This window comes from Salmo trutta, chromosome 12, assembly GCF_901001165.1.
Source record: "Salmo trutta chromosome 12, fSalTru1.1, whole genome shotgun sequence".
NCBI lineage: Eukaryota > Metazoa > Chordata > Actinopteri > Salmoniformes > Salmonidae > Salmo > Salmo trutta.
In genome coordinates this window covers 8,996,546-9,024,194 of record NC_042968.1, presented here as the reverse complement: position 1 = coordinate 9,024,194, position 27,649 = coordinate 8,996,546, and the positions used below count along the sequence as shown (strand labels likewise).

Sequence of the window (27,649 nt, the reverse complement as noted above, 5' to 3'; positions counted from 1 at the left end):
TCCCATTTCTTTCTCAGGAGGATGATGGAGCTAAACCAAAGACCCTTTCCTCGCAGAAGCTTTCGCCAAAGTGGTGCTTCTTGGACTGTAAGTACCACTTCTTATAAGGAGCGCTGCTATCGATTCCTTACACTTTCTATAGTGAAGTATTCCTCTTGGGCCTCCTCTTTTAGTCCCCTGTCTTAGTCCCCTGTCTATCTTCAACGTTTTAAGAGCGACCGCTTCACATAATCTGAGCATTGCAAGTGGGAACCTCCCGCCTCTTACAGGTCACCGTTTTCTTGGTTCATTCACCGCATAATTTCATGTTTTGTCAAGGTCGACTTAATATGACAGAACAGTGCCATTTTATGACCTTACGATTAGTGCGTCAGTGCATTTCTTCTGCAGGATTAAGGATTCACATTTTACATTACAAGCAAATATGCACAGCATAAACTGAGTTAATGTTCAAAACACAGGTTTTGAGGGTAATTTTAACATTTTGTTTTCGATCATTGTTTTGAAGAACTGAAGCTAGGTAGATCAACCTACAGAACATAATTGAACGCAGCTGTGCTGTGTTTGTGTGAATTAGGCTCTGCCAATTCAATTTAACCGAGCTCCACGTTAACATTCATTTAGATCAACAGCTCTCGTGCAAAGATACAGAAATCAATTCAATAATACTGTCACTGATTTGCTTTGAATGTTTCTGCTCTGTTGCATAGCAGAAAAGGAATCTTCTGGGCAGACTTTGTGCTTGCCTGTGAGATAGCATACAGTTTATCATAGTACTGTAACGATTGTCAGTGATTCTGCATGTCTTGTGAATCTATGGCCCTTTTACGTATATCCAACTCTTTTCTTGTTGAGTTTTATCAAGCCATCGTTTATTCCACTGTGACAGTCCACAGTTCCCGTGAGAAAAAAAATATTTTTCAGTATTATGAATTACATGTTATGTGCATTGCTATGCATAACACAGTTTACATATATGATGTGCTCTTGCTGCTCATCAGTCACTCCACCAGCAGTGAAACTCAAAATCGTCCATCTCCTCACACTGGACTGATACGATAGCTGATCTCTGAAGGGTATCTTTGTTTGAATGCTAAGTTAATTCACTTACTAACTAGTGATAGTTGGTAGAGAAAGGAGGGTATTAGAATCTACAGCCAAAATGTTCTCGAGCTTTTCAAAGCTGAATTAAATCCCATAGCTGCTCCATTGAAATCAGGACAGATGAGCTTCTATTCACTGGTAATAAAGCAGCCCAGATCCCAAAAAAGACAGTTGTAAAGGTCTCGTGTGGAGAAATTATAATTGTTTTCTCTCTCATCAAAACAGCATGGCTAATTCTTGATTAGAAGCATAGCAAGTGAATTCCAGCTGCGTTCTGATATGACTGATTATTTAATTAGTACGACGGGGGGGGAACCACATCATCATTTTCGATACATTCTGATAAGGATGAAGAATGAACACCTTCCCAGATATGTAGGAGAAGCTGAGAAACATGCAGTACACAGACCTGCCTTTTAAAAACCTTCAACTAATCTAATCTTCTGGGCAAACTTCATGTGCTTGTCTGTGAGATATTCTTAAGCGTACAGTTTATTTTTAAAAAAGTTGGGTTATTCTGCTCAGTGAAGCTGGCAGAAATTCAATTTGCAGCATCTGTGGAGGACAGAGGGGTCTTTTTCTTGGTGTCTTTTTGAGTAGAGAGGAAGAAGCCTGGCAGATCGACTTAATTCCAATGCACACCTCCTTTGAGTCTGCTCCCACTGGGATAGGGAAGAGCTCACTTCCTCAGACAGAATGGCAGCGTGAAGCTTAATTACTGGTACAGTCCAACAGTACGGGGGCTGGCGGCTGGATGGAGGGGAGAGGGGTGAGACAGTTAGCTTAGTGGAATTTCTGCTGACTGGTGGGAGATGACCATCTGTAGAAAGTATTTGATCACTAGACCACAACCATGTAAAGAGGTTTTCCCCCCCCACACGCTACTTCCCTTGTCTTAGTTTTTACCCTGAGATGTAGTGTTGTCCATACTCATGAGTCTTTAAAGAGTGTGTTTGATTTTCTTTTGAAGAGCACGCACAATTCTATTTACATGTGATGATATCCGGTCTCCCTGTGAATCTGTTTGTAACTAGTTGGCTGGCGACAGTGTGAGATGATCGGTACAGTCCCCAACACCCTGCAAACTGAATGCATCTTTTGAAAAGTCAATGGGTTTATCATAACTTCCTTGATTTGCAGTAAGGTTTGTCCACTGGTCATTGCCTAATGACAAATCTTTTGTCATTTTGTCTCACCTAGAATTACACCCACTACCAGAACCCTTTGACTCTACTTGTAATGTCCCCAAGTCACTGGGCCAATTATGTGTCCCTATTCTCCTACTTGTTCTGTTTTCATTATACAGGTTACCCATCTTTTCCTTCATTTAACAACATGTGGCAAAGGCATGGTGCGCTTCGGAGCTGGTTGTAATCAGGTCAACGCTTTGATTAAGCTCCTGCACAGTTACCAGCCCTCTCTGGCCTCATTAGAACACTGTGTGTGTGTGTGTGTGTGTGTGTGTGCGTACACGCCAATGTTCATATTGTTTACTCTATAAATCCCCTACTTTTTATGCGTTTATTTTTTTTCCTTCTTGTTTTCCTTGTAGCCACGACTGCAGATCGATTTTACAGAATTGATCGTGCTCAGGTGAGTGTGTGCCGTTATAGATAATACATTCAGTGATGGAAAAAGTATCCAATTGTCCTACTTGAGTAAAAATAACGATACCTTTTTTAATAGAAAATGACTCAAGTAAAAGTGAGTCACCCAGTAAAATTCTAGTTGAGTAAAAGTCTAAAAGTATTGAAGTTTTTAAATATACTTAAGTATCAAAAGTGAATGTAAATGCTCAAATGTAACTTCGGTATCAAAAGTAAAAGTATAAATAATGAGATATTCCTTATATTAAGCAAACCAAATGACATAATTGTATTGTTTTTTTTAATTTACTGATAGACAGGGGCCCCCTCCAACATCATTTACAAACGATGCATGTGTGTTTAGTGAGTCCGCCAGATCAGAGGCAGTAGGGATGACCAGGGATGTTCTCTTGATAAGTGTGTGAATTTGACCATTTTCCTGTCCTGCTAATCACTCAAAATGTAACGAGTACTTTTGGGTGTCACAGAAAATGTATGGAGTAAAAAGTACATTATTTTCTTTAGGAACGTAGTGGAGTGAAAGTAATCAAAAATATTAAAAGTAAGGTATAGATACCCCAAAAAACTATTTAAGTAGTACTTTAAAGTATTTTTACATAAGTGCTTTACACCACTGAATACATTGATTATGCAGAGTAATGGAACACCTATAACAAACGCAAAATAAACAACAAGTAAAATTTTCAATGGCCATTACGATCTGTACATAAGTGGTTATGGTTTCTCTCTCCATAACAGGAGCACCTAAACTATGTGACCGAGATATCCCAAGACGAGCTCTTCATTCTGGACCCTGAGCTGGTCATCACGGAGACGGTGAGCACCTCACCGGGGATGCCTGATCTGGTCGATTCTTCTGGTGAACTCCCGGAGGCATCGAGCAAGTTTGCCTTCCCGTCCTCCTCCTCTTCTCCTCCCCCCTCACCGGGACCCAGGTAAGAGAAGCAGCTGCTGCTCACGGCTAATAATTAGAATTTCTGTTGGAGATAATTTTAGAGCACTTGATAAAGGATGAGGCAGCTCCGCTGGAGCATTATGGGGTTATAAACAGTGAATGCATACCAGGTCATTTACTGTGAACCAGTCTGTTTTCAAGTGGTTTCCGGCGGTGCTGTTTTGACAGGCTGAAATAGTGTAGTAATAATCCGACTGGAGTGCCCCAGGTCCAGGACACAAAATAAAGGCTGAGTAAACCGTGGCTGAATCTATGTCTGGGCATGAATGCTATAACACAATAAAACTTGCACCACTCCTCACAGGGACCATGCTGATTTTGCCCTGCTGAATTATTACTGAGGCGGTAGGGGTTGAATGCAGAAGCCATGCTCGCCCATTAACACCCCCCCCCCCCCCCACACACACACACCATTAAATCTATGAATCATTTAAGTTCTAAACCACTGGACTGTCTTCATAATCACCCTAGGAAGGAGAAGGGCCATACTCACCTGAATTCAGAGTGACTTCAGAAATGCTCCACCTCATAGCATAGGACTGTAAGCCTTACTACAGTACATGCATCAATTTAACAAAGAGCGAAGCCCGGCCATTGTCTGTTCATGGTCTGAACAATACAAAGTGGTCCCTACGTTGCTAACAGTTTGGGAAAATGCATGCACCTCTACTACTCTATTACCACCGTCCACATTCTGTATGTTCATCTTTTTGAGAAGAAGGATGTCTGTGTGCCAGGTGTGGATAGTTCTGTAATTTTCCACAATAACTCCCTGCGCATTCTGTAGCCCTTTGTGAATGACTGCAAGCAATGCACACGGAAAGAGTCAACCAAGTTATTCAAGTAATGCCATCGTGTTAAAGTATTATACAATTGAACACGAGAAGGAATAAACTGTCATGATAAGCTTGTCTTTTCATATCTGCTGTGCATTCATCAATATTTCCTAGAATCATTTCGACATGCATTAGAGCGGTCGGCCATTTAAAACCTGAGCATTTCTCCATGTCAGTATAGCTTATCAACTTGTATTGCTCTTTATGCCGTTCATATTGTACAGTAGAGGAATTTCTGTGGCGTTCTGTTCTACAGTAACTTCACCTTAGTTGGAAGTCTCTCTTCTCGACACTTTAGCTCAGGCCGCTGTCCCCCGTCCATTTAGGGATTTAAGGAGCGTTTTGACGAAGAGGTGTGGCGACAGGTTCATGGAGTTCAAACATGGCAGAGGCAGATCCTTACCCGACCCACACGTTCCCCCTCCAAAGTAAACATGGTGAGGCTATATCTGAGGGCGTGTGGGATTGTAGCCTCTCTCTCCCTCTCTTCCCTCTCCGTGGTCTATTGGCACGTCTTCTACAGACTGTCTTTTGATGCTTTCAAAGCAGAGGCCACATTATTTTTGCCATGTTCTCTCATGCTGCTGGCCGGGACTTGAAATAGAATTGTTAATAAAAGGCCATTTTGGATCCTTGACAGGCTGTGACAGGGGTTTTGGGGGGGGTCTTTTTCAGGTCCTGCAGTAGTAGTTACAATACTTGGAACAGCAACACCTGGACATTGATGTTTGGAAGATGCACTGTGTTGGAGGCAATTTTCCATCGATGAATGCCACCTTAGTCTCTTGCCAATGTATCAAATCATCAAAGGAATGTTTAAGACGATGCGCATCCCAACTGTTACATTATTTGCATCCTTTTTTTCAGAACCAATTCATTTGCTGAACTGATCTTGTACCATTTCTTAACTATTCCTGCTACTGGCTCTGAAGATCCTCGGCTTCTTTGTCCTCCTTTCCCTAGTCACAGATCAGTTGAAGTTGGAAGTTTACATACACTTAGGTTGGAGTCATTAAAACATGTTTTTCAACCACTCTACAAATTTCTTGTTAACAAACTATAGTTTTGGCAAGTCGGTTAGGACATCTACTTTGTGCACGACACAAGTAATTTTTCCAACAATTGTTTAAAGACAGATTATTTCACTGTATCACAATTCCAGTGGGTCAGAAGTTTACATACACTAAGTTGACTATGCCTTTAAACAGCTTGGAAAATTCCAGAAAATTATGTCATGGCTTTAGAAGCTTCTGATAGGCTAATTGGAATTTTTGGGGGGGGGGCATGTTTTTAAAGTAAAACATCCCTGAATTGTTCCTGTTCTCTCTCCTTCCTCCCATCTGCCCTTCCTTCTGCCCTACTTTTCCGCCATCCACTCCTCTTCCTCTCTGTGCCCTTTCCTCTTACCATCAGTCCCACCAGCCCACAATCGGACAGCGAAGCCATGGCCGTCAGACACAAGAAATCCCACTTCTTCTCTCCCTCCGGCTTCCCCCTTCCTGTCAGGAAGAGGTATCGATATGTCCTTCCTTCCTGTTCACCTCTCCTTTCCTCCTCCTCTTTAACTTACCTTGTCCTCCCAAGATTGTTTACTCAGCCCATGGACGTGTCTCTCCCTATAGCCATTCCTTTGAGTTTTTCTTGGATGTAGCAGGGGTTTCTGGGTCCTTGATATAAGCCTCTAGAGTGATCAACACACTAAGTCCAAGGTCTTTGTGGGTGGAACACATTCAAGCTCATGGAAACGCAGTTTAACAACAAAGTGTGTACTGTGTTGCTCTATTTTCCTCAAAATATAACATTTGAATCATTTGAAAATAGATGCTTCTGTAAGCCATGTGTGTGTTGCCAGGGCAATTGGTTTTATTTCAAATGCAAAGTTGATTGTGTGGGTTGGAATAGGTGGTGGAGGAGGATGAATGTGGGAGGTGATGAACAAAAACCCAGCGTTCCCTCTGGAATGGGAATGAGTACAGTGCCAATCTGCCTCACTGCTTATGTTTCACTCCCACCTTCTTTAGAATCAAGATTCTTTTTTCATTTATGAAATGGAGAAAATCACACATGCTCACAATAGAACATGACAACTGAGATCGGGGGTGAGAGGTGCTCACTCCCAATCTGATTATCCATTTGGCATTTGACGCTATAGTCTTGTCAAAGCGGGATTTGTCTCCATAAAGTTGTTTGCATTTTTTTTCTTTTTGTGCCATAGTAGTCAAACTTCTTTCAAGGCAGCCAGAGAGTAGGTTTAGCTCCAAACGAAACATGGGGAATTGGCCCAGCTGAGCATGGGGTTAGCCTAGGTTAAGTTTAGGGTTTGGGGGAGATCGATGAGGTCTATGTCAGGGTCAGATATATAGTAAGAGCAATTAGATTAGTAAACACACATTCATGAGTCATGATGCTCTCGAATAATATTGTTGTTTCCTGTGTTCAATGCTCTTCCTCTGTCACAATGGAAGCTTTGTTTTAGTACTTCCACAGTCCTGGAAATAACATACCAACTAGTCCTGCTGTGGATCTTTCTTTATTAGTTAAAGATGTCAGCTTTTAGATCTTTTGGAAAACAGTCTTATTAATTTGATGTCAGAGGCTTTCATCATCTTTGTCATATGATCAATATTTCATAAATCCCCAATCCGATTGAACAGACAATGTGTATGCAGCTGTGCACATCTCAATTAGAACACAAGTGCAGACTGTCCACTCCTGAGAATCTCTGCATTTTCTAGGCTCTGCACATCCCTGGTTCAAGTCCTGCCAATCAACTTTTCCCCCTGCAAAAGCATCACTATTTTAGTGAGTTTCTGACTTTCCCCAATTGATCTGAACAGCATCCCTACTCCTATATTCCAAAAGATATTCACCCATAATAATTTGAACAGCGTTTGCATGTTCTGTTAGCATTGCAGACACTTTTTCCTGTATGCTGGGTGTCTGCTCTTTTGTTCCTCTGGTCCTGGTTGGTAGTCAGACAGACTAATGTGATGAATGTGGGAGAGGTGGAGCAGTTTGGTGGTAGACAGACAGACCCAGCACCACAGCATATTTCAGATCATTGCTCTCCACAACAAGACCCCAAGCGATTTAAATAATGATCCGCACCCCGCTTCTGCTCTTTTGTTGCAGCTCTTCAGTTTGAATGGAATATAAAAAGACGTTCAATCATACTAGAACCAAGCCATTATTGGTTGCATTAACAATCTAACACAATGTTATCATTTTAACACTCTTTTGACCTTATTGGGGGAAAATAAGCTTCAAAGCAAGTACTGTAGGCGCTGGATGACAGCAACATTTATATTGCATGTTAGTGTCTTCATTAACTGCAACTTCCAACCATTAGGAGACATCTATTCCTCTACAGTATCTCGAACCTTCTTCTTTGTTCTTTAGACCCCATCATTCTATAATTCTCTCATATACTCAAGTTCTCTCTTTTGCTTATGCACTCTGCTCCCAATGGTGTGGATGTTCTGGTTTCAATCTTCCTAAATGGGTTAATCTATACAGTTGGTACCTTTTTTTTCCGTTGTATTTGCACTAGGCCCCCCCCCCCCCAGCAATATAAACACACTTTATTGTTATATATACGGTACCCACCTGTGATGTACCCTTGATTTATTATTTTAACAAAAAAAGGCTTCAATGTTTACCACGCTTCAGGACCCAGCGGTAATAGAAACGGTAGCCTAACTACTCTGACGTTTCCATAATGTATTCAATGTGTGACGCCTTCTAGGCCGTCTCGAATCTCGTTGTTTCTTATTTCTTATACACACTGTATCGCTCTCTCGCTCCTTCTCTCTCTCTCTCCTTCTCTCTCTCACAGGATCACGGAGCTCCAGAAGACCACTCAGAGGAAGCGAACATCCAGCGACAGCTCAGTGGTGGAGGCGCTGGCACACAGCGGCTCCCTCAGGTCCAGTAAGCCTGCCCTCACCAGGTGAGAAGAGTGACAAAAACGCAGCGGTGGTGCCCCCCCGACAGAGGCAGCCACCAATCTCCCAAATCACATATTACAGCTTTGATTTTTGTTCTTGTAACACACTTCTATCTTTGAAGCTGCTTAACGTAGAAATTCAAACAATGCAGCTAGCCGTACTAGCCTCCCACTATGCCATTGTAAGAGGGCTTTAAAACACAGTGTTTAACATCCACTGTGTGTAGGTCCGGCAGTGCCAGACTGTTTTAAGCCATGGCCATATCCCTGGCAGGTTGTGATATGCTCAGGAGTAGAATGAGGCTGGGTGGAGATTTAGCCAACCCTCATTATCGGACAGAACCGGTGTAGCCTCCATCCCCTTTCCTGTCACGCTCGCCTGGACTGAATAGGAAGGGGTCGGACATTAGAAAAGGGTCTTGCCTGTGACACTGTTAGAGTATGGTTCCATGCAGGTGTACAAATCTACTTAGGCCAGGAATTGTTCCATGACGTAGTCTGCGGTGTCACTGGGTCAATGAAGCGCCATACTGTACCATTCTAGTTTTTTTGCAAGGAAATGCATTCTTCACAGTGGAGTTGTACGTGTTTGTCACGGTCCATCATTTCAGAAAAGTGTTATGGTTCACCTCCTTGAGTCTCGTGAAACTGACAAGCAGTGAAATGCTGTTTTGTTTTTTGTTGTTTTTGTTTTCCCCCAATGTCATCCATTCTTAAGTGTTTATGAACTGAGAATGGTTTGTAGGACTTGTTTTTGGTGCTGATCGTGCTTTGTTTATATCACCTCCCTATATTGGAGCCAGAGAGAAGGAGGGAAAATGCATAACGGAACCCGCCACAGACTCGCCCTTCCTAATTGAATCTGCCGTGAAATATATAGACATTAGGCTGTTCTTTGATATTGTGGCCACGCCAACGGCAGGGACCGTGAGGCTCCATGGTCGCTCGTCACCACTGGATCCCATTTTGCCATGGCACAATGAAGGTAAAATTGGAAAATGAAACTTAAAAAAAGAAGGGTTGGCTAGCAGCGCTCCATTGCCGTACCTATAGCACTGTAATAGTCTTTGTGCCTGGGCCAGAGTGGGCTGTGAAAATTGAATACAGTTACAAGGGGTGAAGCGCTACTATTCCTTTGAGTGAAAGTGCACTTGCTGTAAGTTTTGCATTTTCCCCAAAAAAATTGCAGCTGATGAACTTAACTCGACCGTACAATCTCAATGCCAATAACACATTCTCAAAATGAGTTTTTTTTTTTTTTGTAGAGGCTTTCCAGTTGTTTCTGTTTTTGTTTCTACCATGTTTACACATTTATAATTTATCATTTCTGTGCTCATCTGTTTAGTTATTTTGGTCCATCCATCCATTTTTTGTATTTATTTTTTGCTGTTGTCTTAAAGGGCAGGATGTATCCATCGATCTAACACCACTGCAGCTGATTTCAACCCAACGTTGAGGTGAGATCAAAGCCCCCTTTCACCACATTCACTTACCTTCTCTTCACCAAGTCACCAAGTTTCTCAATTCTGCCCTTTGCACACTCTGTCACAGAATGCATTTACTTAGCAAACTTTCTGATTACCAGTCTGGAGCCTATACATTATCACAGACCTCAACGCAATGTGCCGGACATGTCATGTTGTCCAGTACTATCCCAGTGAAGAGAGCGAATCAGATCTTTGAATGTTGTGCCATGGTAACATTGTCCCTTACAATGGAATCACCTTCACGTCCCAGCTTGGCAGGATGCTAGTGAGAATGTGGGGGATGGCATTCAGCTGCTGATGGAACCATATGGCACAAACTGGCCCATGTTGCTCCCTCTCCGCGTCACCCGTGCCCCATCCTCTCTTTACATACAAATAGCTCCATTTGGACAGCTGAGAGAGAGAGAGAGAGAGAGACAGAAACTGCCTTAGAGTAGTCACAGACAGGCACATCCTCACATATTGATTTTACAATGATTTATGTGTCATTGTTTTGCCACTCGTGTTTTTCAGCGACGCTAATTCACTGTTGATTGAGTCTCGTCTGGAGGCAGATTTGCGTGATGGATCCTCTCCATGTCCTCTGAGATGACTAATGAGAAGTTACATCTTCTGAACGCTGTCATGTGCGCAGCACCGCAAAGCCACTCCAAACAGGAGCCGCATGAAATTACCCAGAATTTTAAGTTTTGCTTGTCACCTCAGTGATCTGCCAAACAGACTGATTCATGTATTTTGTAGCTTTTCCTTGCCAGATATCTTCCTGTGTTTATGCTTCCCTGTCGTGCAATTATAATTATTTCCGATGTCGTAATTCATTTGAGATGTAGAGCTTTTTTTCTTCTTCTTGATGTCCGGGTAAAATGCTTAGGATGCTAGCAAGGGCTTTGTTTTTATATCGAATGGGTGATTAGTCAGTTATCAGCTAGTCTTAAAAGAGAGGGTATTTGAGCCTTGATACAAAGCAAATCACTGTCAGCTTTTCTTCTGATGTTTTGTTCAACAAATCCGCTTAATGAAGATGGAACATCGACTGAGGTGGCGTTATAAGCTGTCACATTTCTGTTCTTTATTCACTGTATTTTGTAATGATAGTGCTCACCCGAGTGTAATGCGTGTTCTTCCTAGAAAAGGTGGTTGTTATTTGTAGAGTGTATTTTGGCTGCACGGACCGTAGAAGGAGACAGCAGCTCCCTTCTCAGGGCACCACAATCAATACATGTATACAGTGTGATGGAAACCTTGTATTTACCATTCAATAAATACTGTAGGGAGCTCTGGTATACCAGAGCGCACAGTCCAGCATGCATCAAAACATCCTGAAACTTTGCTAAATTAACGACGGTAAGAAAAGATGGCATCCCCATACCATTGTTGACTCAGTGTTTGCGTTTTCGAAAGCTCTACGTGCTGAACCGATCCACCAGGTCCTCTAATTGCCTATTATACCTTGTTCTGAGACCGGCAGCCTTTTCTCACTTACACAGGAATGTACAGACTGTTTGCATTAACGATCTCCGAGGTGACAAATTGTTATCTGCTTAAGGCTTCTAAGGCTTGCTTTTCACTTCCTAATAAGAAAAAATTATCCCCATTTAAAGCCACAATTTGGAGTCTGTTTTTCTGCCCAGCTGCAGCCCTGCCAGTTGACTTGGAACAGAATAATTCATTTGAATTGACCGTTCAGCAGCAGTACATCTTGCGGCTTGTGTCTTTTAAGGTCAACCCTGATGCTTTGTCTTTAGCTCAATTGATTAACATTGTCTATAGTCATGCGGGCAACCTTGATTCTATGACGCAGATCACTTGATGTCTATCAACCGCTGGGGTCGTTGTGGCGAGGAGGAGGAGGAGGAGAAGGAAAGAGGGGGGGGGTGAGATCACATAATGAGTAACCTTGCCCTGAGACCTGAAGAGTCATGTTTATTCCCAGAGCTAATGCCTAGGCATTAGTTTTACTGTGGAAGAGCACACATAAAAGCTTCTCTCTGTGATTGGAGAATAACTGTCAGGTTGGTGGTGATGTATGCGTCTGGATTGTAGAGGCTGGGCTCCACTATAATTATGAGGTGAGCCAGATATTCCAGTAAACTGTGTGTAATCTGCTCTGGATCTCCCTCACACTGACAATCCATTAGCGACAGAGGCTAGGCCAGTGGTTTGGGGCTTGATGTTGCCCAACACATTTTAGCTGCACATTTTGTTCCCACTCTCAAAGGAAATTGCTGCCAGGGGCCCAAGGCTTGAACATATACTTTGCCTGCTATTGTTTGTGATAATTTTTTTCTTTACTTTTAGTCTGCTTCTCTTGTTTCCAGACTAACATATATAGTTTTTTTTAAAACCTCAGTGTTCTGTTTGTCACAAGCACTGTATAGGATCTGATCATCCAGTTTGATGTAATGTAAGACCGGAATACTCATAACGTTTTCGTGAAGTGTGGGTGAAACTGTGTGGTTTTACTACATCGAAGTACACTTTCCTCTTCAGATATATCTTTCATACATGTTTCTGTTTCAGCAACTGTATCTCACACACAATACGTGGCCTACATATAAACACCACATGACACCACTCTCGCTTTCATCGAATGTGGCGCAGTCGCTGTTCCCTTCATGATGAGCTTATGATCCCCTGAGCTTATGAACACTGGACCCATTTCTACCACTTTTGCATTGCTGGCGTCTGCCTCCTCCACAGTCAAACAGCCCAATCACTAGTGATGGGGGAAATTCCCAGCCCTACCAATGACGTGTGCTGGTAACAGCTGACGGGAAGCCAGCTGCCTTTTGTCAAGAGTTTTAAATATGCAACTCTAACAAGACGCTCTACGTCTTTTGATCAAAGATTTATCTAGGGAGTGAGACTGTAGTGAGGAGTGGATGGAGACAGACTGGGTAATTGTGGGAGACTCCTGGGCTGATGAGAGAGACTGTGGGCTCTGTGTGGTTTAATTACCTCTAACAGGGGAAAGCAGGCCCATTAGTAACCCACAGACATATAGGACTCCCAGACCTTGGGGAAAGACTTGTTACAGGGATTATTTTCTCCTCAGATTTAGCATGATCACAATGTGTTGCTTTGCACAGCAAGCATCTGCCCTGTTGTGTCTAATTGTATTCTTTTTCAAATCCAGGTGATTGTACTGATCAAGGTTTCCAATAGATTAGACCAGGGCTCTCCAACTCTGTTCCTGGAGAGCTACTGTCCTATAGGTTTCTGCTAATCTAACGCACCTGATTCTAATAACTAGCTGGTTGATCAGCTGAATCAGGTTAGTTAAAACGGGGGTTGGGGCGAAAACCTACACGAGGGTAGCTCTCCAGGAACAGGATTAAAGAGCCCTGAATTAGACCCTTTCGAAAAGAGTATACTCTGTCTGATGAAGATGTTCAATTACAGCAGCAATCCACCTGAAAATCAAGATGGGTTTGTTTTGTAAGATTCTAGTGACATTGTAATAATGCTTTGTTTATTCACCCAAATCTCGTAATCTTTTAATATCAATATGGCTTCACTAAATGCTTGCTTAGCCATTAATCCTCCATTTGGCAAATCTGACCATAATTCTATCCTCCTGATTCCTGCTTACAAGCAAAAACTAAAGCAGGAAGTACCAGTGACTCGCGCAATACGGAAGTGGTCGGATGACGCGGATGCTAAGCTAGAGGACTGTTTTGCTAGCACAGACTGGAATATGTTCCGGGATTCATCAAATGGCATTGAGGAGTATACCACCTCAGTCATAGGCTTCATCAATAAGTGCATCGACGACGTCGTCCCCATAGTGACTGTACGTACATATCCCAACCAGAAGCCATGGATTACAGGCAACATCCACATCGATCTAAAGGCTAGAGCTGCCGCTTTCAAGGAGCGGGACACTAATCTGGACGCTTACAAAAAATCCCCCTATGCTCTCAGACGAACCATCAAACAAGCAAAGCGTCAATACAGGATTAAATTGAATCCTACTACACCGACTCTGACGCTCGTCGGATGTGGCAGGGCTTGAAAACTATTACGGACTACAAAAGGAAACCCAGCCACGAGCTGCCCAGTGACGTGAGCCTACCAGACGAGCTAAATGCCTTTTATGCTCGCATCGAGGCAAGAAACACTGAAGCATGCATGAGAGCACCAGCTGTTCTGGATGACTGTGTAATAACGCTCTATGTTGCCGATGTGAGTAAGACCTTTAAACAGGTCAACATTCACAAAGCGGCTGGGCCAGACAGATTACCAGGACGTGTACTCAAAGCATGCGCGGACCAACTGGCAAGTGTCTTCACTGACATTTTCAACCTCTCCCTGACCGAGTCTGTAATGCCTACATGTTTCAAGCAGACCACCATAGTCCCTGTGCCCAAGGAAGCAAAGGTAACCTGCCTAAATGATTACCGCCCCGTAGCACTCACATTGGTAGCCATGAAGTGCTATGAAAGGCTGGTCATGGCTCACATCAACAGCATCCTCTCGGATACCCTAGACCCACTCCAATTCACATACTGCCCCAACAGATCCACAGATGACACAATCTCAATCACACTCCACACTGCCCTTTCCCACCTGGACAAAAGGAACGCCTATGTGAGAATGCTGTTCATTGACTACAGCTCAGCGTTCAACACCATAGTGGCCACAAAGCTTGTTCACTAAGCTAAGGACTCTGGGGCTAAACACCTCCCTCTGCAACTGGATCCTGGACTTCCTGACGGGCTGCCTCCAGGTGGTAAGGGTAGGCAACAACACGTCTGCTGCACTGATACTCAACACTGGAGCCCCTCAGGGGTGTGTGCTTAGTCCTCCTGTACTCCCTGTTCACCCACGACTGCATGGCCAAACATGACTCCAACACCATCATTAAGTTTGCCGACGATACAACAGTGGTAGGCCTGATCACCGACAACGATGAGTTGGCCTTCAGAGACCTGGCAGTGTGGTGCCAGAACAACAACCTCTCCCTCATTGTGAGCAAGACAAAGGAGCTGATCATGGACTACGGGAAAAGGCAGGCCGAACAGGCCTCCATTAACATCGACGGGGCTGTAGTGGAGCGGGTCGAGAGTTTCAAGTTCCTTGGTGTCCACATCACCAACGAACTATCATGGTCCAAACACACCAAGACAGTTGTGAAGAGGGCACAACAACACCTTTTCTCCCTCAGGAGACTGAAAAGATTTGGCATGGGTCCCCAGATCCACAAAAAGTTCTGCAGCTGCACTTTCGAGAGCATCCTGACCGGTTGCATCAACGCTTCGTATGGTAACTGCTCGTCATCTTACCGTAAGTCGCTACAGAGGGTAGTGTGTACGGACCAGTACATCACTGGGGCCAAGCTTCCTGCCATCCAGGACCTCTATACTAGGCGGTGTCAGAGGAAAGCCCAAAAAATTGTCAGACTCCAGTTACCCAAGTCATAGACTGTTTTCTCTGCTACTGGTACCGGAGCGCCAAGTCTAGGACCAAAAGGCTCCTTAACAGCTTCTACCCCCAAGCCATAAGACTGCTGAACAATTAATCAAATGGCCAACGGATTATTTACATTGACACCCTCCACCCCTCCCCCCATTAGTTTTTTACACTGCTGCTACTTGCTGTTTATTGTCTATGCATAGTCACTTCACCCCTACCTACATGTACAAATTACCTCAACTAACTTGTATCCCCGCACATTGACTCGGTACCGGTACCCCCCCGTATATAGCTTCGTTATTGTTATTTTATTGTGTTGCTTTTTATAATTTTTTACTTTAGTTTATTTGGTCAATATTTTCTTAACTCTTTCTTGAATTGCACTGTTGGTTAAGGGGCTTGTAAGTACGCATTTCACGGTAAGGTCTACACATGTTGTATTCGGCGCATGTGACAAATTTAAAGTTTGCTTTGATTTGGTAGATGACTATTATAGTATCTATTCAGGCAGGTGTTTTTTATTCTCACTTAATACAATGGTCTCTGACCCTCTGTTCTTTATATATTCACACCTTTCATACCCATTATTGTTTACCCCTTCTGCTCTGTGCTAATAACAAAGATGAAGAGCCAGTCTTTAGGCCAGCCTGAGAAAGGTGGGGTTGACCAGTCAGTAGGATAATCTGTCTGGTCAGTTCAGGGCCTGCTCCTCAGACGGTCAGTCTCAGCTACACTGTTCCTGCCTGTGTGCGTTTTGATGTTAGCCTTGTGTCAGTTCTCAGTGGATTAGTGTGTGGGGGATTTGGCTTCTGGCAAACAGACAGCCCAGCCAGGATCAGACAGTAACATAACCTGGAGTGACAGCAGGGAGGCCCAAAAGCTGCCTCTCTGTCCAATCACACTGCCCTACTGACTCGGCTCTGTGTGTGTGTGTGTTTGGCTGAATCAGAATGGAGGAGAGGGAAGGAGGGGGAGCTCTTTTGGCTGCAAACACACGTATTAGAATATTTTACCTTGGGCTAGTTGGCAGGCAAGGGACGCCTGGAAAAGCAGAGCAAATCAAGGGACTTGATTAACCACACCACCTCTCATCTGAACCAAAACCATGCAACCGAAGCAAGTCTTTTTTTGGGACATTTTGTTTTGGGGATTTGGTTTGTTTTAGTTTTTGCTCCTATCATGGATGTTTGCTCTGAAAACCCAAGGGGTGCAGAGAGGTGGGCTTTGTATGCGTTTTGTTTTGTAGACAGATAAGTGAACTGTTTGTTTCGTATTGCTTTAATCGTGTCTTGCTCTCTATCTCCCCCAGGTCGGAGAAGAATACACTGTGCAATACAGACAAAGGTAAAACAAACACACTTTGAATTGTTGCACTAGGTGATTATAAATTGACCCCGTGAATTTGGCAGCAAGTGAATGTGGGTAAATCGGTGCCCACAATCAAGGTTTAAGAAACTGATATCCACCGCCAGCTAATTCCTGTCAGAATGAAGTCTCACTATGAATAATGTCGAACGATAAGAGCCTGGTGCTTTTTTGAGCTGGATTCAAGAGGTGGCTAAAAAATGTCTTAGCGTTTGTGGCCCTGCTTAAACAAGCCCCCGGAAGTTCACCTGCCATCATGCGAAGGGTTTTACCCCCCAAAAAGATTATTGGCACTTAAGATATGCATTTCACAGCATTTGAACTAGAGTGCTGCGGGGAAGGATTATTAAAATTCACAGTAAACACATTAGCATTTAAGTCCATCCCTCACGAGGATTCTGGCGTGAGCCCAGTCAGAATATATTCTCGAGACCTGACTTGGCATCTCTCGAGTTGTTGTTTTCTAAAGGACAAGAAACAAAATTTCCAATAGCAGCCCCATTCTAATTATGGTTGTTCAGCTCTGACAGCAGGATTCTAGAGCGTACTGTATCTTCAGACGCAGACGTCATGGTAGCAACTGTTTGACTCGCGGAGCTGGCTAACTGAGATTTGTGAGAATGCTGTGGGGAATTTTGAGTTGACTGTTTTCCTGCCTCGACGGAAAACATGCAGATGGGTGGATTAGGGTAAATAATCTACAAAGGGCATTTTGGTGCTTTGAACAAGGATTTGCCATATTGAGACTGAACCCAAGAACTCAACAGGCGCTAATGTGATTATCCGTGTTAATTTAAAACGTTTCGTGATCCAGCGTTTATACACTGGGTCTCTACTGAAGGCAGCAACATGCATCTTGCTCTCGTTACTGTCCATGTCAGCTGAGTAAATAGATTGACAATGTTTTTGCTCATCAATTCAGTTTGAGGCTCCTTTCCCAAGACTGTTAGTCTTACATAAGACATATAGTACTAAAACCAAACAAACACGTGCCCCATAAAGAGCTATTCAGGAACACTGGCACACTACTCAGATCTTTCCCCAAAGGACACTGTCATGTATTATGGTCTGATATTGTTATGACTACTGAATCTACAGCCTCCTCTGATATCTTTACCTTCTTACAGTATCACCGGAAGTGTTGATTGAATGTGTGAAGCGCAAAGACCATCTGAAGGTGAGTGGGAGCCAGAGTGGCCAATGGATGTGCACACTGCATATACAGTACCATTCAAACGTTTGGACACACCTACTCATTCAAGGGTTTTTCTTTATTTTTACTATTTTTTACATTGGTGAAGACATCAAAACTATGAAATGTCACATATATGGAATCATGTAGTAACCAAAAAAGTGATACTGGCTGAGTGAATGCCAAGAGTGTGCAAAGCTGTCATCAAGGCAAAGGGTGGCTACTTTGAAGAAATCTCAAATATAAAATATATTTTGATTTGTTGGACACTTTTTTTTAGTTTCTACATAATTCCATATGTGTTATTTCGTAGTTTTGATGTCTTCACTATTATTCTACAATGTAGAAAATAGTAAAAAAATAAGAAATAAGAAAAACCCTTGAATGAATAGGTGTGTCCAAACTATTGACTGGTACTGTAGGTATACATACTGTATAGTGAATGTAGGCTCACTAATTGATACATTCAACAAGGGAATGATGATCACTTCTGTCATGACTTTACCTCAGGGTAAGCCTTTCTCTGGTCGGCAATGAATAAAAATGCAGTCTATTCCCCCATTCCTCAGGACATGCAGTCACTTTCCCCACTCCTCCAGTCATAACCATGTGCCCTTTTCTCCCAGCTGAAGGAGCTGCACAAGCTGGGAGCTGACCTGTCAGTGCAGGACCCCCCAGGATGCACCCTGCTCCACTATGCCGTGGACACTGGTAGCAAGGAGACTGTCAAATACATCCTGGACAATGGTAGGGACAAGGCAATACACATTTATGTGTTCTATTTAAGTCTGTAGGTAGGACATCCCCCTCACAATACTGAATAATTCTGTGGGATTTCCCAAAGTGAGTCTGTGATCCTCAAATATGAACTATGTATCAGAAGTTAACCCAGCACAGTATGCTCTATGTTTTGTGATAGTAGAATAATGTCCCAGGTGTGGAACGCCATATATTTCAGGGTCATGAACATTGTTTAAGACGAGCCACAGCGCAGGGACATCTCACTCTGTGTGCGCTTGTTGTCGTGTATGGAGTCTTTCTTGCTCAACAACGAATGATACATTCCAATATTTGTCAAAGTCCTCCTACACCAGCTTTTTACTACTCTATAAAAGTAGTATCTTGGAGCATTGTAATTGGTTTAGGGACATGCTTTGAAATGTCTTTTTTTCCCCTGCCCCCTCCCAAAAAACAGCACCCACAGATATCCTGGATGTAACAGAAAAAGAAAAGTAAGTTTAAGACATGGATTTTGAAATGTTCATTTAACACACATTCTGTGTGATGTATCTAGTTAAAAGTCTCTCTCTCTCTCTCTCTCTGTCTCAGTGGGGAGACAGTGTTGCACAAAGCAGCGTCACTGTGTCAGAGGACTATCTGTCACTACCTGGTAGAGGCAGGGGCATCCCTCATGAAGACAGACTTACAGGTGAGAGCAACGCTCCCTCTTCCCTCATCGCTTGACTCTTTATTTGGCCAAAAGAAACCAAGTTGATGCATAGGCTACCCCTGAGAAGTGTTTTATAGGGCGGCAGGTAGCCTAGCGGTTAAGCTCGTTGGGTCCCAAAGGTCGCTGGTTCGAATCCCCGACCGACTAGGTGAAAAATATGCCGCTGTGCCCTTGAGAAAGGCACTTAACCCTAATTGCTCTTCAAATCAAATCACATTTTACTAGTCACATGCTTACTTACGACCCCCTAACCAACAATGCAGTTTAAAAAAATATGAGTAAGAATTTAAAATAAAAGTAACAAGTAATTAAAGAGCAGCAGTAAAATAACAATAGCGAGACTATACACAGGGGGTACCGGTACAGATTCAATGTGCGGGGGCACCGGTTAGTTGAGGTAATATGTACATGTACTGTAGGTAGAGTTATTAAAGTGGCTGCATAGATGATAACAGAGAGTAACAGCAGTGTAAAGGGGGCCATGCAAATAGCCTGGGTAGCCATTTGATTAGATGTTCAGGAGTCTTATGGCTTGGGGGTTGAAGCTGTTTAGAAGCCATTTAGAAGCCTCTTGGACCTAGACTTGGTGCTCCGGTACCGCTTGCCGTGCGGTAGCAGAGAGAATAGTCTGACTAGGGTGGCTGGAGTCTTTGACAATTTTTAGGGCCTTCCTCTGACACCGCCTGGTGTAGAGGTCCTGGATGGCAGGAAGCTTGGCCCCAGTGATATACCGTGGCCGTACGCACTACCCTCTGTAGTGCCTTGGTAAGATGACGAGCAGTTGCCATACCAGGCAGTGATACAACCAGTCAGGATACTCTCGATGGTGCAGCTGTAGAACCTTTTGAGGATCTGAGGACCCATGCCAAATCTTTTCAGTCTCCTGAGGGCGAATAGGTTTTGTTGTGCCCTCTTCACAATTGTCTTGGTGTGCTTGGACCATGTTAGTTTGGTGATGTGAATACCAAGGAACTTGAAGCTCTCAACCTGCTTCACTACAGCCCCGTCGATGAGAATGGGGATGTGCTCGGTCCTCTTTTTCCTGTGGTCCACAGTCATCTCCTTTGTCTTGATCACGTTGAGGGAGAGGTTGTTGTCCTGGCACCACACGGCCAGGTCTCTGACCTCCTCCCTATAGGACGTCTCGTCGTTGTCGGTGATCAGACCTACCACTGTTGTGTCATCAGCAAACGTAATGATGGTGTTGGAGTCGTGCCTGGCCGTGCAGTCATGAGTGAACAGGGAGTACAGGAGGGGACTGAGCACGCACCCCTGAGGGGCCCCTGTGTTGAGGATCAGCGTGACGGATGTGTTGTTACCTACCCTTACCACCTGGGGGCGGCCGGTCAGGAAGTCCAGGATCCAGTTGCAGAGGGAAGTGTTTAGTCCCAGGGTCCTTAGCTTATTGATGAGCTTTGAGGGCACTATGGTGTTGAACGCTGAGCTGTAGTCAATGAACAGCATTCTCACATAGGTGTTCCTTTTGTCCAGGTGGGAAAGGGCAGCGTAATATAGATTGCATCATCTGTGGATCTGTTGGGGCGGTATGCAAATTGGAGTGGGTCTAGGCTTTCTGGGATAATGGTGTTGATGTGAGCCATGACCAGCCTTTCAAAGCACTTCATGGCTACAGACGTGAGTGCTACGGGTCTGTAGTCATTTTGGCAGGTTACCTTCGTGTTCTTGGGCACAGGGACTATGAGTATCTGCTTGAAACATGTTGGTATTACAGACTCGGATAGGGAGAGGTTGAAAATGTCAGTGAAGACACCTGCCAGTTGGTCAGCGCATCCCGGAGCACACGTCCTGGTAATCCGTCTTGTGAATGTTGACCTGTTTAAAGCTCTTACTCACATCGGCTGCGGAGTGCATGATCACACAGTCTTCCGGAACAGCCTCGAAGCGAGCATAGAAATAGTTTAGCTCGTCTGGTAGGCTCGTGTCACTTGGGCAGCTCTCGGCTGTGCTTCCCTTTGTAGTCAATGACTGATGTGGTGTACTCCTTAATGCCATCGGAGGAATGCCAGAATATATTCCAGTCTGTGCTAGAAAAACAGTCCTGTAGCTTAGCATCTGCTTCATCTGACCACTTTTTTATTGATCGAGTCACTGGTGCTTCCTGCTTTAGTTTTAGCTTGTAAGCAGGAATCGGGAGGATAGATTTATGGTCAGATCTGCCAAATGGAGGGTGAGGGAGAGCTTTGTACGTGTCTCTGTGTGTGGAGTAAAGGTGGTGCAGAGTTTCTTTTCCCTCTGGTTGCACATTTAACATGCTGATAGAAATTTGGTAAGATGGATTTAAGTTTCCCTGCATTAAAGTCCCCGGCTACTAGGAGCACCGCCTCTGGGTGAGCGTTTTCCTGTTTGCTTATGGCGGAATACAGCTCATTCAGTGCAGTCTTTGTGCCAGCATCAGTCTGTGGTGGTATGTAGACAGCTACGAAAAATACAGAAGAAAATTCTTTAGGATAGATAGTGTGGTCTACAACTTGTCATGAGATACTCTACCTCAGGTGAGCAAAACCTCGAGACTTCCTTAGATATCGTGCACCAGCTGTTGTTCACCAGCTTACCAGATGCCGCTGTTCTGTCCTGCCAGTACAGCATATAACTGTACAGCTGTATGTTGACAATGTCGTCTCTGTGAAGCATAAGACATTATAGTTTTGAATGTCCCGTTGGTAGTTTAATCTTCCGCATGGGTCGTCGATTTTATTTTCCAAAGATTGCACGTTTGCTAGCAGAATGGAAGGAAGTGAGGGGTTTATTCGATCGCCTATGAATTCTCAGAAGGCAGCCCGCCCTGAAGGCAGCAACGCAAAGAAACTAACAAAAAAACACAATTGGTTAGGAATACGTAAAACGTCAGCCTTGTTCTCCAGTGGCATCTTAAGAGGGGGTAAGTCACTCTGGATAAGAGCATCTGCTAAATTACTCAAATGTAAAATGGATAAGTGGTGGGTATAGAGTGGCCTAATCATCATCCAGAAGGAAAATTAGCTTGTCTTTCTTATGACACGCTAATTGTACACCGGGTGGGGGAGCATTACAGCGGTGCCCTACACGTCCCCTCTGAACCAAACTAGCCAGATGCCTGCAAAGTCAATTAAAGTACTTACCTCCAAGTGGCTCCACCATAAAATATCTTATGTGTTTACCCTCTCATGCAGAGATTGCCAAATGGATACATTTGTTTAAGCTACTGTCGACAGTGTGTGGAAGGCAGTTGGAACACAAGGCTTTCATTTTTTTACTACAGTATTTCACAAGATCCTCCTTCTGAAGACCCCACAGCTGGTTTTTATCTCAGATTTCTGTCCTGGAAGGCTCAGACTACCACATTTAAGATGTCTTGATTTTCATGTCAAGGCTTGAAGAATTTTCCTATCCAAACTCTCACTGCACGTGGTGTGTCTGCAATGTAGTCTCTCTCATAAGCAACTGACAGAATGCTTGAGGTGTCACTATTCTAGTACTGTAGCCCATGACACTCAGCTCTGTCTGTCTGTCTGTCTGTCTGTCTGTCTGTCTGTCTGTCTGTCTGTCTGTCTGTCTGTCTGTCTGTCTGTCTGTCTGTCTGTCTGTCTGTCTGTCTGTGTGTCTGTGTGTCTGTGTGTCTGTCTGTCATGATGAAAAATGTAATCTTGCAGGATTTGGGACAAGTCTGATTCATACCCTGTGGCCTTGGGATGCAGTTCAGCCTGGCTTTCTTTCCTCTCCGCCATCTCTTCATCCTCCCACCCTTTCTGCCTGTCGGTCTTTCTCACTCACAATACATTCACTCTTGGCCTTGAGACATCAGCATATCTTAGCAATGACTTTTCCTGTCTTTTTATCTCAACATCTTGCCATGTTCTCTTCTCTCTCGCTTGAGTTTTTTTGGGCTCTGCACTTCAAAAAAACAAGAAATGAGAAATAATTGGGTTTTGTGAAGCTATTTCTTAGATAGCTCCCGAGTGGCACAGCGGTCTAAGGCACTGCATTTCAGTGCTAGAGGCGTCACTATAGACCCTGGTTCGATCCTGGGCTGTATCACATCCGGCCGTGATTGGGAGTCCCATAGGGCGGTGCACAGTTGGCCGTCATTGTAAATAAGAATTTGTTCTTAACTGACTTGGCTAGTTAAATAAAGGTTAATTGAAACATTAAAAAAATGGTACTGTAGCTCTTGGATGAATCAGAAAACCTTTGAGTCTAAAAACATTCTATATTTGCTTTTGCACACAGACAAACAAACATTTGGTGCATATTCACTGTTGATAACTGGAAATATTACATCTAAACCATGATGAAATCTGAATGCAAATGATTCGTACGTCTCAAAAATACTTCCAGACTGGTCTTTGACTCTGCGGCTTAATGTTCAGACCTCAGGAGAAATAGATGCTGCCTTAATTAAAGTTGGGTTCTTCAGTGCAGTCTTTTATGTTGAGCAAATTGCCTCTCTTATGCTGCAGGGTGACACACCAAAGCATCGTGCAGAGAAGGCCAAGGATGCAGAGCTGGCTGCCTACTTGGAGAACCGGCAGCACTACCAGATGATCCAGAGAGAGGACCAGGAGACAGCTGTGTGACCTCCCTCTGCTCCCTGACCTCCAGCACCACTTCCCTATCACCTAACCCTGTGCCAAAACTACTTTAGCTAAAAGAGGAAACTCACCAGAGAAGATGGTTAAAAGATAGCCAGTGTTGTATTCTCCTGCTAGGGAGTTGGTTGGAATCCTACTAGATGAGAGACTCTTAAGGTCCACCATGTGAGATGCTTGTGACCAGTGGACTTGATTATTGCACTGCCAAAAAAAAAGCTGTTTTGTGTCGGAACGCTTGGAAGAAATGGCTCTTCTGTTACATTTTTTTCCCAGGTTGTGTTGCACTTGCGATCCACCTAGACTGAATGTTGAATTTTGCTCCAGGGTTTTAGGACAGGAGCTAGGGTAATTGAATGTCTAGGTAATTGTATTGTTATACTCTCCGAAGGAGCTGTATCTCTCTGTGTCTATGAAAGCAGCATGAGCGTTTCAACTGTACGGATCACAATGACTCAGTAGATTTCAAAAGGGTATGAACACTCTGATCTGTAGGCCAGCTGTCTTTAAGGCTACCAAAAATGACATTATTTTGATTACGGTTTTATTTGTTTGTTGTACAGTATTATAATTTGTTGACTGATTTGTCCACCCATAATGCAGTGTGATGGTATCAAACTATCCACAAAAGTGGGGAATTTTACACGTAATACTTTTCTCATCACCAAACAAATTGAATTGAGTAAATCAATATTGTTCTACTTTATGATCACTTGGCAAATTTATTTTATTTCTTAGTTTTAATAAGGATATTTGGTACTGTACACTTATCGTAGTAACTCTGTGTTAAAGCAGTTTATGCACTGCAGCTCCAATTGCCTTGATTTTCTTATTTTGTTGGCTGATTAGTTTGTATTTAATGTACTTAATTAAGTCATTGTGTATTTTTATTGCATTTTTAAGCAGATTGATGTTTATATAATTTGTACATACTATAAATTTCAAAATGTTTTGTGTTTGGTCATTATTTACTATAAAAATGTGCATTTGATATGTATTAGTTTCAGAACTACAAAGCATTTCTTCTCTCATGTTGTTACAGAAGTCAAAGGCGTATTTATTCACCTCAACATTTTTTACAGATTTGTAACATTTAACTGCTTTATGTTCAGCAAACTCAAACATGTTCCGAAGGTTTGAGTTGTAAATTTACAGGGTGGATGTTGTTTTTTTTACATACAAAAATAATAATTTGTCTTCATACAAACCAATAATTTGTGGTTGCTATTTATTTTCCATAGTTATAATCTGTTAAAATATGACTGGCCATTTAAACCAGCAATATAATTCAACATAAGTTATAAAGACCTGTGATTAATTGAAATGGTGTTCATGTTATATTGTGTAGAGAGTGAGGGGAAGGAATTAGTCTCATTCCAAAAGCTATCCTACAGTATAACTAGTTTAATGTAGCACCACAGTAACTGTGGATCTACTGTATTTTGAAATGAGTTGTTTCTCTGGATGTTTTCTCTTATTATTTAATCACTAAACATCCTTGTAAAACATACTCGTAAACACATTAACAAGGTACACTTTCATATACACATTTTTACTTGATTGTGTTTGTTGTCAGAAGTTTATAGTTTTGACCTTCAAACAACCCATAATGCCAACTAAGATGCATTTCATTGTAAATAATTGCTGTTCTCTATTATGGCCAGATACATGAATAAATGTAGCACTGAATCAGTTTCTGTGACAGGAAATGTGTTGTCAACGAAAGGCCTCGAGTGTTTCTAATGCCAGACTGAAAATAACGTATTTTTGATTTGATGATGAAAAGTAAATGAATTGTGTAGTTCTACATCAGTTATTACGCTTCATACATAATCATATGTTCTCACTGAATATTTTGGGGGTCCACATTTTATTTATTTTTTATTACATTTTTAACAATAGAAAACATACAAACGACAACATACAGACGCACACAAACGACAATTAAGACGCACACAAACATCCACAACTTCACGCCTGCCCAGACCCGCCTGCTCACACCCCCATCTCCAGCGCCCGCATCACTTTCCGCCACATAGCCTCAAGCTGCACCATTTTGTTTCATGGTCACATTGATTGTCAGCATTTTCAATAATGAAGACAGTAGGCCCCCTTTTAGTTGACTTCACTATAGTTGAAATATGTTAGCCTTGACGCTGAGAAGATTAGATATCGTCATTTGAGGCGTTTATGATTATACTGCATTCTGAAAGAGGTGCATATTTGAATAGGTACTGTAACATATATCCTCCTGTTCAGAGACTGACATGGAGATGTAGGAAATGCCTTTGCATTTGTATAATTTGGATGTATATTAACATTCCCTCATCAATCTACACACAATGCACCATAATGACAAAGTAAAAACAGGGGTTTAGACATTTTTGCAAATTTATTAAAAATAAAAAAGTACTATTTAGACCCTTTACTCAGTACTTTGTTGAAGCACCTTTTGCAACGATTACAGCCTCGAGTCTTCTTGGGTATGACGCTACAAGCTTGGCACACCTGTATTTGGGGAGTTTCTCCCATTCTTCTCTGCAGATCCTCTCAAGCTCTGTCAGGTTGGATTGGGAATGTCGCTGCACAGGTATTTTTAGGTCTCTCCAGATATGTTTGATCGGGTTCAAGTCCGGGCTCTGGTTGGGCCACTCAAGGACATTCAAAGACTTGCCCAAAGCCACTCCTGCATTGTCTTAACTGCTTAGGGTTGTTGTCCTGTTGGAAGGTGAACCTTCGCCCCCAGTCTGAAGTCCTGAGCGCTCTGGAGCAGCTTTTCATCAAGGAACTCTCTGTACTTTTCTCTGTTCATCTTTCCTTCGATCCTGACTAGTCTCCCTGTCCCTGCTGCTGAAAAACATCCCCACAGCATGATGCTGCCACCACCATGCTTCACCATAGGGATGGCACCAGGTTTCTTCCAGATGTGACGCTTGGCATTCAGGCCAAAGAATTCAGTCTTGGTTTCATCAAACCAGAGAATCTTGTTTCTCACGGTCTGAGAGTCCTTTAAGTGCCTTTTGGCAAACTCCAAGCGGGCTGTCATGTGCCTTTCACTGAGGAGTGACTTCCGTCTGGCCACTCTACCATAAAGGCCTGATTGGTGGAGTGCTTTAATGCTGCAGAAATTGTTTGGTACCCTTCCCCAGATCTGTGCCTCGACACAATCCTTTCTCGGAGCTCTTGGAACAATTCCTTCGACCTCATGGCTTGGTTTTATCTCTGACATGCACTTTCAACTGTGAGACCTTATATAGACAGGTGTGTGCCTTTCCAATCAATTGAATTTACCACAGGGGGACTCTAATCAAGTTGTAGAAACATCTCAAGGATGATCAATGGAAACAGGATGCACCTGAGCTCAATTTAGAGTCTCATAGCACAGGGTCTGAATACTTATGTAAATAAGGTATTTCAGTTTTTCAATTTGAATACATCTGCAAAAATGTTTTTGTTTCATCATTATGGGGTATTGTATGTAAATTGATGAGAAAAAATAATCCATTTTAGAATAAGGCTGTAACATAACAAAATGTGTGAAAAGTCTGAATAAGGGGTCTGAGTACTTCTGAATGCACTGTGTCCAAACCTACCACTGGAATTAAACAAGCCAAAATATACTGAGGAAAACATTGCTCAAACATTTTACCTTCTAAAAGTCAGAGACACTTGTTGAATAAGTAAGACTGCTCATGATTAATCTTGA

At 43.0% G+C, this 27,649-nt stretch overlaps 1 protein-coding gene across 11 annotated transcripts in view; it reads left to right on the top strand.

Annotated features, from left to right (window-relative positions):
* Positions 1-25,647, top strand: part of LOC115202875 (diacylglycerol kinase zeta) — a 131,730-nt gene extending 106,083 nt beyond the window's left edge. For 10 of the 11 annotated variants that reach the window (XM_029767015.1, XM_029767013.1, XM_029767017.1 and 7 more), the window contains 12 exons: positions 18-87; positions 2,657-2,697; positions 3,450-3,646; positions 5,916-6,014; positions 8,338-8,451; positions 9,849-9,905; positions 16,660-16,694; positions 17,843-17,892; positions 18,534-18,654; positions 19,103-19,139; positions 19,237-19,336; positions 23,815-25,647. In XM_029767015.1, coding sequence (XP_029622875.1) covers positions 18-87; positions 2,657-2,697; positions 3,450-3,646; positions 5,916-6,014; positions 8,338-8,451; positions 9,849-9,905; positions 16,660-16,694; positions 17,843-17,892; positions 18,534-18,654; positions 19,103-19,139; positions 19,237-19,336; positions 23,815-23,931 — 1,038 coding nt within the window. In that variant the 3' untranslated portion in view covers positions 23,932-25,647. The remainder of the gene's footprint in view (positions 1-17; positions 88-2,656; positions 2,698-3,449; positions 3,647-5,915; positions 6,015-8,337; positions 8,452-9,848; positions 9,906-16,659; positions 16,695-17,842; positions 17,893-18,533; positions 18,655-19,102; positions 19,140-19,236; positions 19,337-23,814) is intronic. The other variant, XM_029767011.1, reaches the window with a different exon arrangement.
* Positions 25,648-27,649: the final 2,002 nt, after the last annotated feature.